The sequence below is a fragment of the Malus sylvestris genome, chromosome 4 (genome assembly GCF_916048215.2).
Source record: "Malus sylvestris chromosome 4, drMalSylv7.2, whole genome shotgun sequence".
NCBI classification, from domain to species: Eukaryota; Viridiplantae; Streptophyta; class Magnoliopsida; order Rosales; family Rosaceae; genus Malus; species Malus sylvestris.
In genome coordinates this window covers 4209454-4221785 of record NC_062263.1, presented here as the reverse complement: position 1 = coordinate 4221785, position 12332 = coordinate 4209454, and the positions used below count along the sequence as shown (strand labels likewise).

Genomic DNA, 12332 nt, shown 5'->3' with positions numbered 1-12332 from the left:
GCAATGTGGGATGTTACAGATGTAGTATTTGAGTTTCAGGTAGAACACTCCATCAGGAATCAAAATTTTGTACCCAAAATACCCATGTATACTCCTCAAACACCTCTACCTTCATAAAAACCAAAACTTTTCATTTGGGCAAACCAAAACACCATATTTCTATCTTCCCCAAATAGCTAAACGATCAAAGTTTCGTGCTGTTTCCAGAAAGCCAAGCCCCAAAGTGTTCACAGTACCCAACAAAAACAAGAAGAAGAGTAGAGCAGAATATGGAACAACGATGATGTAGAGAACCCGTGGGTTCTAGAAAGCTGTTGGGAGACTTATTTCAGTGTAAAAAAATGCACCAATATTTTCCAACGGGAATTGTTAATATTTTAATAAAACTATATATACATATATATATGTTGGGGGGGGGGATTGTATTAAAAAGTTACAAATTTTCTATTATTTAGACTAGGGTATTTTAGTAATCATATTAATTTTCATTCCGATTCGGGTGAATTGGTAAACAACTTATATGAATTTCGTTTCATTTTTACTCCGATTCCATAACATTTATGTAAGAAGAAGAAGAAGAAGAAGAAGAAGAAGAAGAAAAAGAAGAAGAAGAGCAGAGCATAATATGGAACAACGATGATGTAGAGAACCTGTGGGTTCTAGAAAGCTGTTAGGAGACTTATTTCAATGTAAAAAAATGCACCAATATTTTCCGACGGGAATTGTTAATATTTTAATAAAACTATATATACATATATGTGTGTGTGTGTGGAATTGTATTAAAAAGACTTATTTCAGTGTAAAAAAATGCACCAATATTTTCCAACGGGAATTGTTAATATTTTAATAAAACTATATATACATATATATATGTGGGGGGGGGGGGGGGATTGTATTAAAAAGTTACAAATTTTCTATTATTTAGACTAGGGTATTTTAGTAATCATATTAATTTTCATTCCGATTCAGGTGAATTGGTAAACAACTTATATGAATTTCATTTCAGTTTTACTCCAATTCCATAACATTTATGTAAGAAGAAGAAGAAGAAGAAGAAGAAGAAGAAGAAAAAGAAGAAGAAGAGCAGAGCATAATATGGAACAACGATGATGTAGAGAACCTGTGGGTTCTAGAAAGCTGTTGGGAGACTTATTTCAATGTAAAAAAATGCACCAATATTTTCCGACAGGAATTGTTAATATTTTAATAAAACTATATATACATATATGTGTGTGTGTGGAATTGTATTAAAAAGTTATGAATTTTTCTATTATTTAGATTAGGGTATTTTAGTAATCATATTAATTTTCATTCCGATTCAGGTGAACTGGTAAACAACTTATATGAATTTAGTTTCATTTTTACTTCGATTCCAGAACATTTAAGTAAACAGCTTCAACAGGAATCCGATTCTGATTCCTCCTCAATTCAATTCATCCTTAATCAAATTCCTTCTCAATCCAATTCATCTATTTTGATTACGGTTATGTAAACGCGTCCTAAAATGTTTAGCATTCATGTGTATGTAACAGTCCAACTCTTTTGAGGTCGTAGTTTAATTTGTCAAACTATATGGGTGAAAAATGATAGATTTTAGCACAAAAACTAGGCACCATCTATACAATTAACCTACCAACACTTTCTTAAACAAACCTTCAACAGAAGTAAGCTGCCACCTGTTACATTTTACTAAGCTTTCTTTTTAACTCCAACTCCTGTTTCAGTCACCTCGTTTTATTTTACACACTCATATCACTAAGGATAGTGTTATTCACACACTTATTTTTAATTTTACCTCTCATACATCCTTGTTAATTTTAGGTCATTAATCTTCTTCAATTCATTCGATCTAACGACCGAAAATTGAGAAGAATGTGTGAGAAGTCAAAATAGGTGTGTGAAAACTAGCACCAAACCAACCATGCCCGGAGAAACACGAGTTGCACCATCAATGTTAACTTTATCTTGAAAAGCACAAGGAGAAAGCCAAAGAACCTCATGAATTACAGGCGCCCTCGAATGCCTTCTGATGCACTCCAAGCGCTCTGAGAATGCAAAGCTCATCAACTGAGTTTAATATAAAACACATACTCCAAGAATTCACCTCACAAACTTGCAAGAGAATGGCATTAAAAGATTGATCAACTGTAAATATTTTTCCTTCAAAACAAATTAAATTACGAGCTTGCCAAAGTGACAAAAACTTACCCCAATCAGACCCCACTATAATAACTAAAGATGAGTACCAAAACTGCACCTCATAGGATAACAAAAAAAAATATTTGATGTCGAAGAATAACGTAAATAAGGCTAAAACACGTCAAATTACCAAAGAAAGTGAGCAATCGAACAATAAATGATGAGCAGATTCAGTAGCCTTACAACACAAATAGCACATCGACTCAAAGAGAACCCCAATGAAGCAATAAATCACGAGTTTAAAGCTTATTGTGAAGAAATGCCATAATAAAATAGAATTACGTGGTAAAAAAACATCTACGTCAAACTCATTTATTCCAAGAAACAACTGCTTGTTTACTACACTTAAAGTCATAAGCCAAAGATAAAGATAGTAAACCATTTGAAACAGTTAGCCAATTAGTTTATCATCCATACAGTTATGGGCAGATGGAAATAGAGACCAAGGTGGTATCAGGATCACCCGAGTTCGGAAAATATACATGTAAAAGGTCTTCCGATAACCCTCTGAATGTTTGTTATAGGGCCCTTTTGTGCCTACTAAATGTTTGATGTCATGCATGCTAGGCATATCTCAATATGTTGCGTTGACAACACTCGACAAGTTCTCGTTATTCACTCATTAGATTGCTTCGGCATATGCCGCTTTTTGTTGACATGTGCACAACAAGCCTACCAAGTGAGTCAACTTTTTTTTACGTGTTTCTCGCTCTATTTCATTCTTAAAAACTTATATTTAACATTAGGATCCCCAAAGTTCACATCCTGAATTCGTCGTTGTACAATACTCTCTCAAAAAAAAAAAAAAACGAAATCAACTTCGTTTTTTAACGTAATCTTATTTATCCAAACCATGATTATTGTTTTCTCTGTGCTATTCATAAAATAAATATGTTTATACCATATTTAGGACCTCGTATTTAAATCTCGTACAAATACTCGAGGGACTTAAATGTAATTATGTGATAAATGAATGGGCAAATATGTAATAAGTGATGAGTCCTTATTCTATAAAATGACCCCTCACCCTCACAATTAGAGGATGCCAATTCTGGAGCCTTCTCACCCCTCTCACATCTCCTCTCACATTACAGAGGTTTATCTCCCTCACAATCCTCTCATAAATATATAATCAGTGTGGACGTAGCCCAAACCTTGGGGTGAACCACGATATATCTTGTGTTATTTACATTATATGCAGATTCACGGTCGGATTTATGTTGTTCCAAGACCTCTGGTTTTGTGCATCAACATTTGGCGCCGTCTGCGGGAATCGACATGAAAAGCTATGTCGGTTCTCTCTCAAATTTTCATCTCATCACCGTGAAACCCTCACAACCTCACCACACTTCACCGTGGATCTGCAAAACCCAAAAGACAACTAAAACTCTCTCTGCCTCTCTCTTACTTCTGATCTCTTTCACCTCTTCAAACAAAACAAACTCACAGCTCAAAAGTTTCAAACTTTAAAGATCCAAACAACCATTTATTTTTTTGGAATGACTGGTATTGGCATCAAAAAGGGCTTTTGAAGTGTAGATGCTGAGAGTGTTTTTTGCTTGATATATACTTTTTGGTCCCTTATTAAGACAATCAGAAAGGAAAGAAATTTAGCAAATTCGAGAGAAACCCACTATTTTCTTCGCCATCTTGTTCTTGAACTCCAAAGCTTATGACCCAATAGATCCGCCATGCTCAGCTTGCGGCCTCGCCGCAATTCCATCTTCTCTGCCATCCATGGCGTCTGCGAGCTTCCTCTACGGCTCCTCGTCCTCCATCGCGCTGGAGAAGATGCTCTACGCCAGGTCTAGCGACGGCTTCACGTCGACTGCCACCGTCGAATGAGTATCCGCCAGGAAGGGCTTCATCAAACGTTGCCGCACCTGCATCTCCGCAGTTCTCCGCTGAAACCAGCCTAAAATGTCAGATCAGGAGACTGTCTACCTCGCCGCCGCCGTCACCATTGCAAACAGTACCAGTGCCGAGAACAGAGAGAGAGAGACGGAAAGTGGAAGAAGTGAAAGGAAATGAGAGGGTCAATGGTGTTGAGGTTGGCTTTGATCTTCACCATTTTATCGATGGCTGCTTCTATTGACGACAAATGCACTGCGTGCAATGCGGTCGCAGAGGAGCTTGAGCTGAGACTTTTCAAACGAAAAACCCAGAAACCATTTGGATATGAGACACCGTTTGGATTTCACCGGTCAACAGAAAGGAAAAGTAGTCAATTACAAATCCTGAGCTTCGACTGAGTGTCATCACGTTCAATAGAGTCTTCAGCCGACGGCAAGCAGAAGAAGGCAGGGGGCTTTAGTGCTGCATCTGTCATGAAAGACGGGCCGCCCTCAAGAGACCCAAAACCCTAGAGCAGATTTGAAGGGAGTGTTTCTACAAGGTGTTTGAGGAGGAGATTCATCAGGTGGCACAATTACGGTCTAGACCTCTTCCTCTTGGCAGTGGATGAGAGTATTACTAGCTACAGGGACGATTCTCTTGAAACCGTCAAAAGAAATGAAATCTTGGCCCTCGATCGTGGCGCTGCACTATTGAAAGTAGACAAGATTGCTACTGGACATAATGGATAGAGGAGCAAAGCAGATCGCCATTAGATTTTTAGAGACCTATTCAGAAATTACAGAGAGAGGCGCGGTGGAAAACAAAAGCAAAGTAGAAAGGCAAAAGAAAGAAGAAAGCAAAAGCAAAGCAGAAAACGAAAGCAAAAGCAAAGCAGAAAACGAAAGCGAAAGTAAAGCATAAAAGGAAAAGAAAAAAGAAGAAATGGGGCAAAATTATAAGATTCCTATTAAACGATTCTTTTTGTCTACCAGGTGAAGAGACAGAGAGAGTGCGACGAAAAGCAGAAAGCAAAAGCAAGGAATAAACACCCCACCAGAATGATGTGATTTATTTTCCTTACTTTAAAGTGATGTAATTTATTTTTCTGATCTTTCGAAAACATCTGTATAAACCCCATTAGAGGGTAATATGTATAAATCCCATCAGAGGGTTAAAAAAAAAAAAAGGCAAAGCCCAAAATAAATGGGCTGGAATGTTGTGTAGAGGGCGAAGGCCCATAAGCCCAAAATAGCTCCAACCAGACAATCAAAAATACGCCTGGTGCTCCACAATTATTCGGCAACCTGCCGCTATTACCACCAACCAGGTGATCAAAAGTACGTCCAGTACTCCAAAATTATTCGGCAACCTGCCACTATTACCACCAATCAGGTGATGAAATGTACAGCCCGTACTCTAATATCATTTGGCAACTAGCCATTCATGCCACCAACCCAGTGATGAAATGTACAACCCGTACTCTCCTTCATGCCACCAACCAGGTGATTAAAAGTACGCCCAGTACTCCAAATTATACATGAGCATTACTCATGTCATTCATACATAAACATTCATGAGCATCACTCATGACAATCATACATAAACATTCATGACCATCATTCATGTCAACATTCATGAGCATCACTCATGTTAACATTCATGAGCATCACTCATGACAACATCCATGAGCATCACTCATGTCAATCAACATAAACATTCATGAGCATCACTCATGTCAAACAGCTTCAAAAGCTTCATTTACAGAGCTCTAGCTTCAAAAACTTCATTTACAGAACTCTAGCTTCAAAGCTTCACTTGCAAAGATTCACTTACAAAGCTTCAGTGCAGGGTATACAAATACCGCCTCTGAACAACTGCCACTTCGGCCCATACATGGATTCAATTTGAAGTCTCCAGCCAACAGATTCTACTGACCGAAGACTTGGAGGACTACATTATGTACCATATATTGGGCTTCCGCAACTGGGCCTTATGAAAAATACTTGGGGGACTTAGCCCATCACTTATGTATTAAGGAGCGAACCCTTATTCTATAAAAGGGACTCCATCACTTTCATTAGAGAGCACCCATTATTCATGTATTAAGGAGCGAACCCTTATTCTATAAAAAAGGACTCCCTCACTTTCATTAGAGAGCACCCATTATTCATGTACTGAGGAGCGATCCCTTATTTTATAAAAGGGACTCCCTCACCATCATTAAAGAGCATCAACTATAGCCCATCATTCATGTATTGAGCAGCGAGCTCTTATTCCATAAAAGGGACTCCCTCACCTTCAAATGCCGCAAGTCGAGCCAACCAAGGCAATATAAGCCACGAGCTAAGCAGCCTCGCAGCGTGTGCTACTTTTAGTTGAGCATCATTTCACTTTGAGCACCGCCTCATATCAAGTACCAGTTCAAGACGACATCTAGTTACTTCGGCCCACACATGGACTGAATTTCAAGTCTCCAGCCAAAAGACTCTCTTGACTGAAGACTTGGGGGAGTACTGTTTATACCATATTTAGGGCCTCGTATTTAGATCTCGTACAAATACTCGAGGGACTTAAATGTAATTATGTGATAAATGAATGGGCAAATATGTAATAAGTGAGAAGTCCTTATTATATAAAATGACCCCTCACCCTCACAATTAGGGGAGGCAAATTCTGGAGCCTTCTCACCCCTCTCACATCTCCTCTCACATTACAGAGGTTTCTCTCCCTCACAATCCTCTCATAAATACATAATCAGTGTGGACATAGCCCAAACCTTGGGGTGAACCACGATACATCTTGTGTTATTTACATTATATGCAGATTCACGGTCGGATTTACGTTGTTCCAAGACCTCCGGTTTTGTGCATCAACAAAATAAAATAAAATAAAAACCAAACCCAGAGGTGAAGTGTGCTACCTTACCTTCCATAAATAAACCATGACTCTTCCCAAAGTTAGGCTCCTTAGATGAGTTTGGATGAGTTTTTTTTTTTTTTGGAGTTTTAACGAAAAGCTCACGGTACTGTTCACTTTAACGAAAAACCACATTTTTACACTAAAAAGTCAAACCTGGTACTATTCACTTTACCTTTTATTTTGTCCTTATCATTAAAACTCAAAGTTTTCAAGCCATTTTCATTAGTTTTTTTTTTTTTTTTTTTTTTTTGGGCTTGGGCAATTAGCATAATTCTTCCATTTGGTTGGTTGGTTCTTGTTTCCGAGAGCAGATGTTTTCTAACATTTATGAGATCTTTTTATGGGCTTGTTTCTTTGTATTTTTTGTTTTGATTTGAGATAATGTTAGAGAGATCAAAATTTAAACCAAATGATATGCCACTAATAGAAACAAGTACGTTAATCAACAATTAAGTAATAATCCAATCATCAACCACACATCATTTGGTTTACAATTTGGTTTAAAATTTTGATCTCCTTAGCATTACCCTTTCGGCTGTACTTTTGCTTAGGTGATTTGGACTATTTTTGTCTATTGATTTTCTTCAATTTATCGATATGACGAACAAAAATTAAAAACAATATGTGAAAAATAAAAATAAATGTATGGATAGCACCTTTAAGCTCAAAAAGCTCCATTGGCTTGTCTTTTAACTTTACATTTGTCTTGTTGCCAAAATGCCCCCTTGGCCATTTCTTTTGGGCCAATGTATATGAAGCTAAAAAGTGAATTTCATATACATTATGATTTAAATAATTTGTACATGTGTATTGGAGGATCAAGCCTCACCCACATCTAGCCAATCAAAATCCTCCGTCCTATTACTCCATATCACCTCTTCACATATTTCTTATCTGTCATATATCAAAGCATCCGTTCCTCACAAACTCACACCACCACATCTCTCCACATCTAAGCCCATCACCTCCCTCCTGCCTTCCCCTTTATGCCCTCCTAACTCCTCTCCATCACCACCACCACCACCACCACACACTCCTCTCTCTCTCTCTCTCTCTCTCTCTCTCTCTCTCTCTCCATGGCAGCCAAGTCTTTCCAATCCATACGCCACAATCACCACTCACTCCTCCTCCACCACCACCATATAGACAATGCTCCCTCCACCTTCTTCCTTAAACCCACCACCACAAACACCCTAACTTCTCCTCTCTCTCATCACTCTCTCTTCTCCACCAAAACTTTCTCAATCTCCGCCACCACATCATTCTCCACACCATCTTCCTCCACCCAATCCACCTCCTTCGACCTCCTAGAACAACACCTCTCCGCCCAAAACTTCCGCGAAGCCGACGAGGAGACCCGCCGCCTCCTCATCGTCCTCGCCGGAGAACAAGCCCAAAAGCGAGGCTACGTCTTCTTCTCCGAGGTCCAGTTCATCTCCGAAGCCGACCTCCAAGCCATCGACGCCCTATGGAGACAGCACAGCAACAACAAATTCGGGTACAGCGTCCAGAAAAAAATTTACGACAAGGTAGGCGACGACTTCACCAAGTTCTTCATCAAGTTAGGGTGGATGAAGAAGCTTGACACAGAAGTTTTGCAATACAACTATAGAGCTTTTCCCGGTGAGTTCATCTGGGAGCTCAATGAGAGCACTCCAGAGGGTCATCTGCCATTGACAAATGCTTTGAGAGGTACCCAGTTGCTTAAAAGCATTTTAAGCCATCCAGCTTTCAAGCCCACTGAAGAAGAAGTGCTTCTAGCAAAAGCTGCTGCTGAAGCCGAAGGTAACATTGGAGTTACAGGTTTGAAGGGTTTCATGGATGGCTCCAAAAGCAAAAGAGTGCTCAAATCAGATTATAGCTTTTAAATTTGAAATATCATTATCATGATGAATTTGAATATTATTCTGGAACATACCTACTATATTATTATTATTATGCACAGAAAAATTGAATAACATTTGGGTTTCTGTAACAATTTAAATCTACTTTTCTTTGTTCAAATTGTATGTTTATACTTGTGGAGAGATTTAATCACGTAGCTGGAACACAAATTGATATATAATTTCATAAAAAGTAAAGAAATTTTTTTCAAACATCTCTACACTTATATTATAATCCGTAAAGTATCATTTCGTATTTCGAATACATTAAAAAATCTCTTGAGTATAAAAGGTTGGACAAGTGGAAGAATGATAACCATAAATAGGACATAGGTGGAACTTTTATTTCTTTTTATTATTTTTTTTTCCTGGGCACAAACAAGTGGAAGCAATTGTTTATATAAAGTACGAATTAGAGTCATCACGGAGTATGTGAAATGTGCCGAATGGGAGCAAAGTTGTAGAACTTTACACAGCGTTTCATTTTGGCGTTTCGGAAGGATGAAGACAGATCATATTAAATCAAACCGTGAACTTCTGTTTTGTTGCTTGTCGTTTTTGGACAGTTTTATTTTGGCCCTTATGGGGAAATGCAATCAAAGCAGAAGTGACTTTGTTCAATTTATTTATCTAATCAGTAATGATATTCATACTATGTTTTTATATTATATTTATATATCATTTTAGGTAGCATCTGATATAGACAGTCGCGTCATTTGAAAAATTTGCAAAACCCAATGAAAGGAAAAAGAAAAACTTATCGTATACCACAATCATTATTTAATTAACTAGTTTTTCTTAATTATTAGTTTATTAAATAATGAACAAAATTTAAAATTTTGATTAATTCAAATGATGTGGCTGTCCACATCAAATGTTAGCTAAAGTGATATGAAAATGTGGTACAAAAACATGATACGAATAATATTAAAGGTTAAAGATTAAGAAAAGTGTGAAAAATAGAAATTGGTGTATAGAAAGTACCACCTACAAATCAAATGCTATAGTTGTTTAGTACATACCATAGCTTTAGCTCGCACGTCGTTGCCAGAATATCAAATAGATTATAAGTATTGTATATATGTAAGTGTTAGAATAAAAGGAAAATGGTTTGAAATTTTGAGTTTTAACGATAATGACAAAATAAAGGGTAAAGTGAATAGTACCAGAATTGACTTTTTAGTGTAAAAATGTGGTTTTTCGTTAAAGGGAACAGTACTGTGAGTTTTTCGTTAAAATTCCCTAGAATAAAAGACAAAATGTGTTGTAAGCATGGGGCGTAAATATATAAAAATTGTATACATAAAACATGTACAAAAGTACTTACATAAAATACATAGCAATTGTTGACAGCTTTATATACATATAAATAGCAAAAGCTTGTAAATCACGGATTGAGACCATTTCCACGAATTAGAAAGTTGCGGAACCAAAATATAAAATTTTATCAGTGTGCGAAAACATGAATATAAATAGCAAAAGAGGGATTATCTGCTCTTCTCTTGGATTCATAATCAGTGTTACTCTCAATAAGACCGGTATTTCATGAACACGTTAATTTGAGAAGAGGGATCAATTCCGCTCTCCTAAAATTCTCATTTTAAGCACCTGTGAGGATCAAATGCTTATTAATCATAATATATTAGTTTGGATGTAAAAGTTTAAACCATTAGAAAACTTATTTTCTTATTTTGCTTTTAGTGGCCTCCAAATGAGGATCTTAGGAAACGGAGATTCAATTCTCTATACGTAATAAGATGATAACTGCCCCTCCTATTAAGGTAACAGTTGACGTTAGTTTCTTAGAGTTTGTAACTATTAACCAACTCTAATTCTAAAATTTATGATCATTATATTCTGTTTCTATAATAATTATATTCAAATTGTATCAAGTCTAATATTAACACAATCATTGCTAATTTGTACTACGGTATAGTGATATTCTTCTTTAATTTTAAGTGAGATGTCTTAGGTTCGATTTTCACTAAAGACGAATTTGAACCACCTTATTGTTAATCTATTGTGAAGTTAAATCCACATCCTTAGTGTAGATAATATCGTTTTTTTTCTTCAAAAAAACAGATTAAAACAAACATTGACTTGTTTGCTAATGTACCAAAACTGCAATTCTCCACATTAAATAAAATTCCTAAATACCAGGTATCTTTCAATTTAAAGAAACAAGCTTGGTCATAGGTCGATGACCATTGGTTGGTCCATCGACCACGTTTACCCATTATTTGTTTTGATAATTTAAAAGTTCATTAAAAACCGTGATTCATTGTTTTTTAGTCCCGAACTTTATCAAACGCTGGTTACCAAGCCACTCAACAATTTATACAACATAACAAACGGGGCCTAAAATAATCACTTGCTGCTGGGTTTACCATATAAAAGATACCAGTCAATAATACAAATGTTACAAAATATGGTGTGGTGGTACAAAATTTTAATTCAATATTACATATTCAAATGTAAAAAAAAAAAAAAAAAAAAAAATATTATATAAGCCGTCGCAAAATCCCAAATCGGGTCCACTCTTCCCGTGCACCTCACTCGCACCAAAACTAAATTGCATTACACGTGTCATCAACTCATTACGTATTGGGACCAAGGAAAACGCACCCTAGGGCCCACCAAGGCCAAGCTCGTCAACGCCATCGACTACAACGCCGGCTCGTTTAACGGAATCGAAGAGCGGCAGCACCCTGATGCGGTGGTGGACAGGCCTGGCCAGCTCTTCGCGGAGGTCGATCTCCACGCCGGTGACGCCGACATCCCGGAGACGGAGGGCGAGCTTCTCGCCGACGCGAGAGGCGACCTTGGCGTCCCAGAAGGTTTGGGAGCGAGGGAAGCGGTTGAGATTGGATCGGTAGCGGGCGACGAACTCTTGCTCGGAGGAGGAGGCCATGGCTATGATTGAGGAGCTGCTGGGGCTCGTCACCTGTGCTGTGATTTTGCGGCATGAGAGCACCAGGCGGAGGACATGGTGGTTTCCGGACATTGCAATTTGCAGAGAGTGAGAGAAAGGGAGAGAGACGGAACTGGGAACTATTCGATTCTATTCTGTTCAATTCTATTGAGTCACCGCTGGGTGGTGTTTGGGTTTCTGTTTTATTTTCCTTCGAATAATTAATTTATTCTAATTAAATTGATTTCTTAAATTTGTTAAAAAAATGATTTCTGAAATAATTTTTTGATACATTAATTCTTTGAATTATTCAAAGTTAGCTAATTAACTCTTTACGGTTAAATTTCAAATTTTCATACACTTTGTTATTAAATTTTGACACATGAGATTCATTCTTTAGAAAAAAATCATGGCTTATTTTTAGTAATGCATTCTGAAATTTAACTTTAACTTTATTTAGTTATCTGTAACTCAAAAGTCGTTTTTCTACTTTCTGGAAGTTAAAATTCGCTCAACTTTGTCCCTAAAACTCGATTTTAATCTCATTTTACTCTCTAAAACTTAAAAATGGTCTCTATAAAACA

At 37.2% G+C, this 12332-nt stretch overlaps 3 protein-coding genes across 9 annotated transcripts in view; 2 read left to right on the top strand and 1 right to left on the bottom strand.

The window, feature by feature from the left end:
* LOC126619297 (uncharacterized) overlaps positions 1 to 12332 on the top strand; it is a 36916-nt gene that overhangs the window by 11286 nt on the left and 13298 nt on the right. The window lies entirely within an intron of this gene.
* On the top strand, positions 7857 to 8932 carry LOC126619296 (tetrapyrrole-binding protein, chloroplastic). The gene has a single exon (XM_050287622.1). It carries the CDS (start codon positions 8031 to 8033, stop codon positions 8820 to 8822), a length of 792 nt encoding a protein of 263 aa, XP_050143579.1. The 5' UTR covers positions 7857 to 8030; the 3' UTR covers positions 8823 to 8932.
* On the bottom strand, positions 11197 to 11996 carry LOC126619300 (uncharacterized). Its single transcript, XM_050287633.1, has one exon. The coding sequence runs from the start codon at positions 11839 to 11841 to the stop codon at positions 11464 to 11466; it is 378 nt and encodes a 125-aa protein (XP_050143590.1). The 5' UTR covers positions 11842 to 11996; the 3' UTR covers positions 11197 to 11463.

Bases quoted from the DNA above. Each gene is read 5' to 3' on its own strand.
- LOC126619300 (XM_050287633.1), bottom strand. From the start codon at position 11,841: ATGTCCGGAAACCACCATGTCCTCCGCCTGGTGCTCTCATGCCGCAAA.
- LOC126619296 (XM_050287622.1), top strand. From the start codon at position 8,031: ATGGCAGCCAAGTCTTTCCAATCCATACGCCACAATCACCACTCACTC.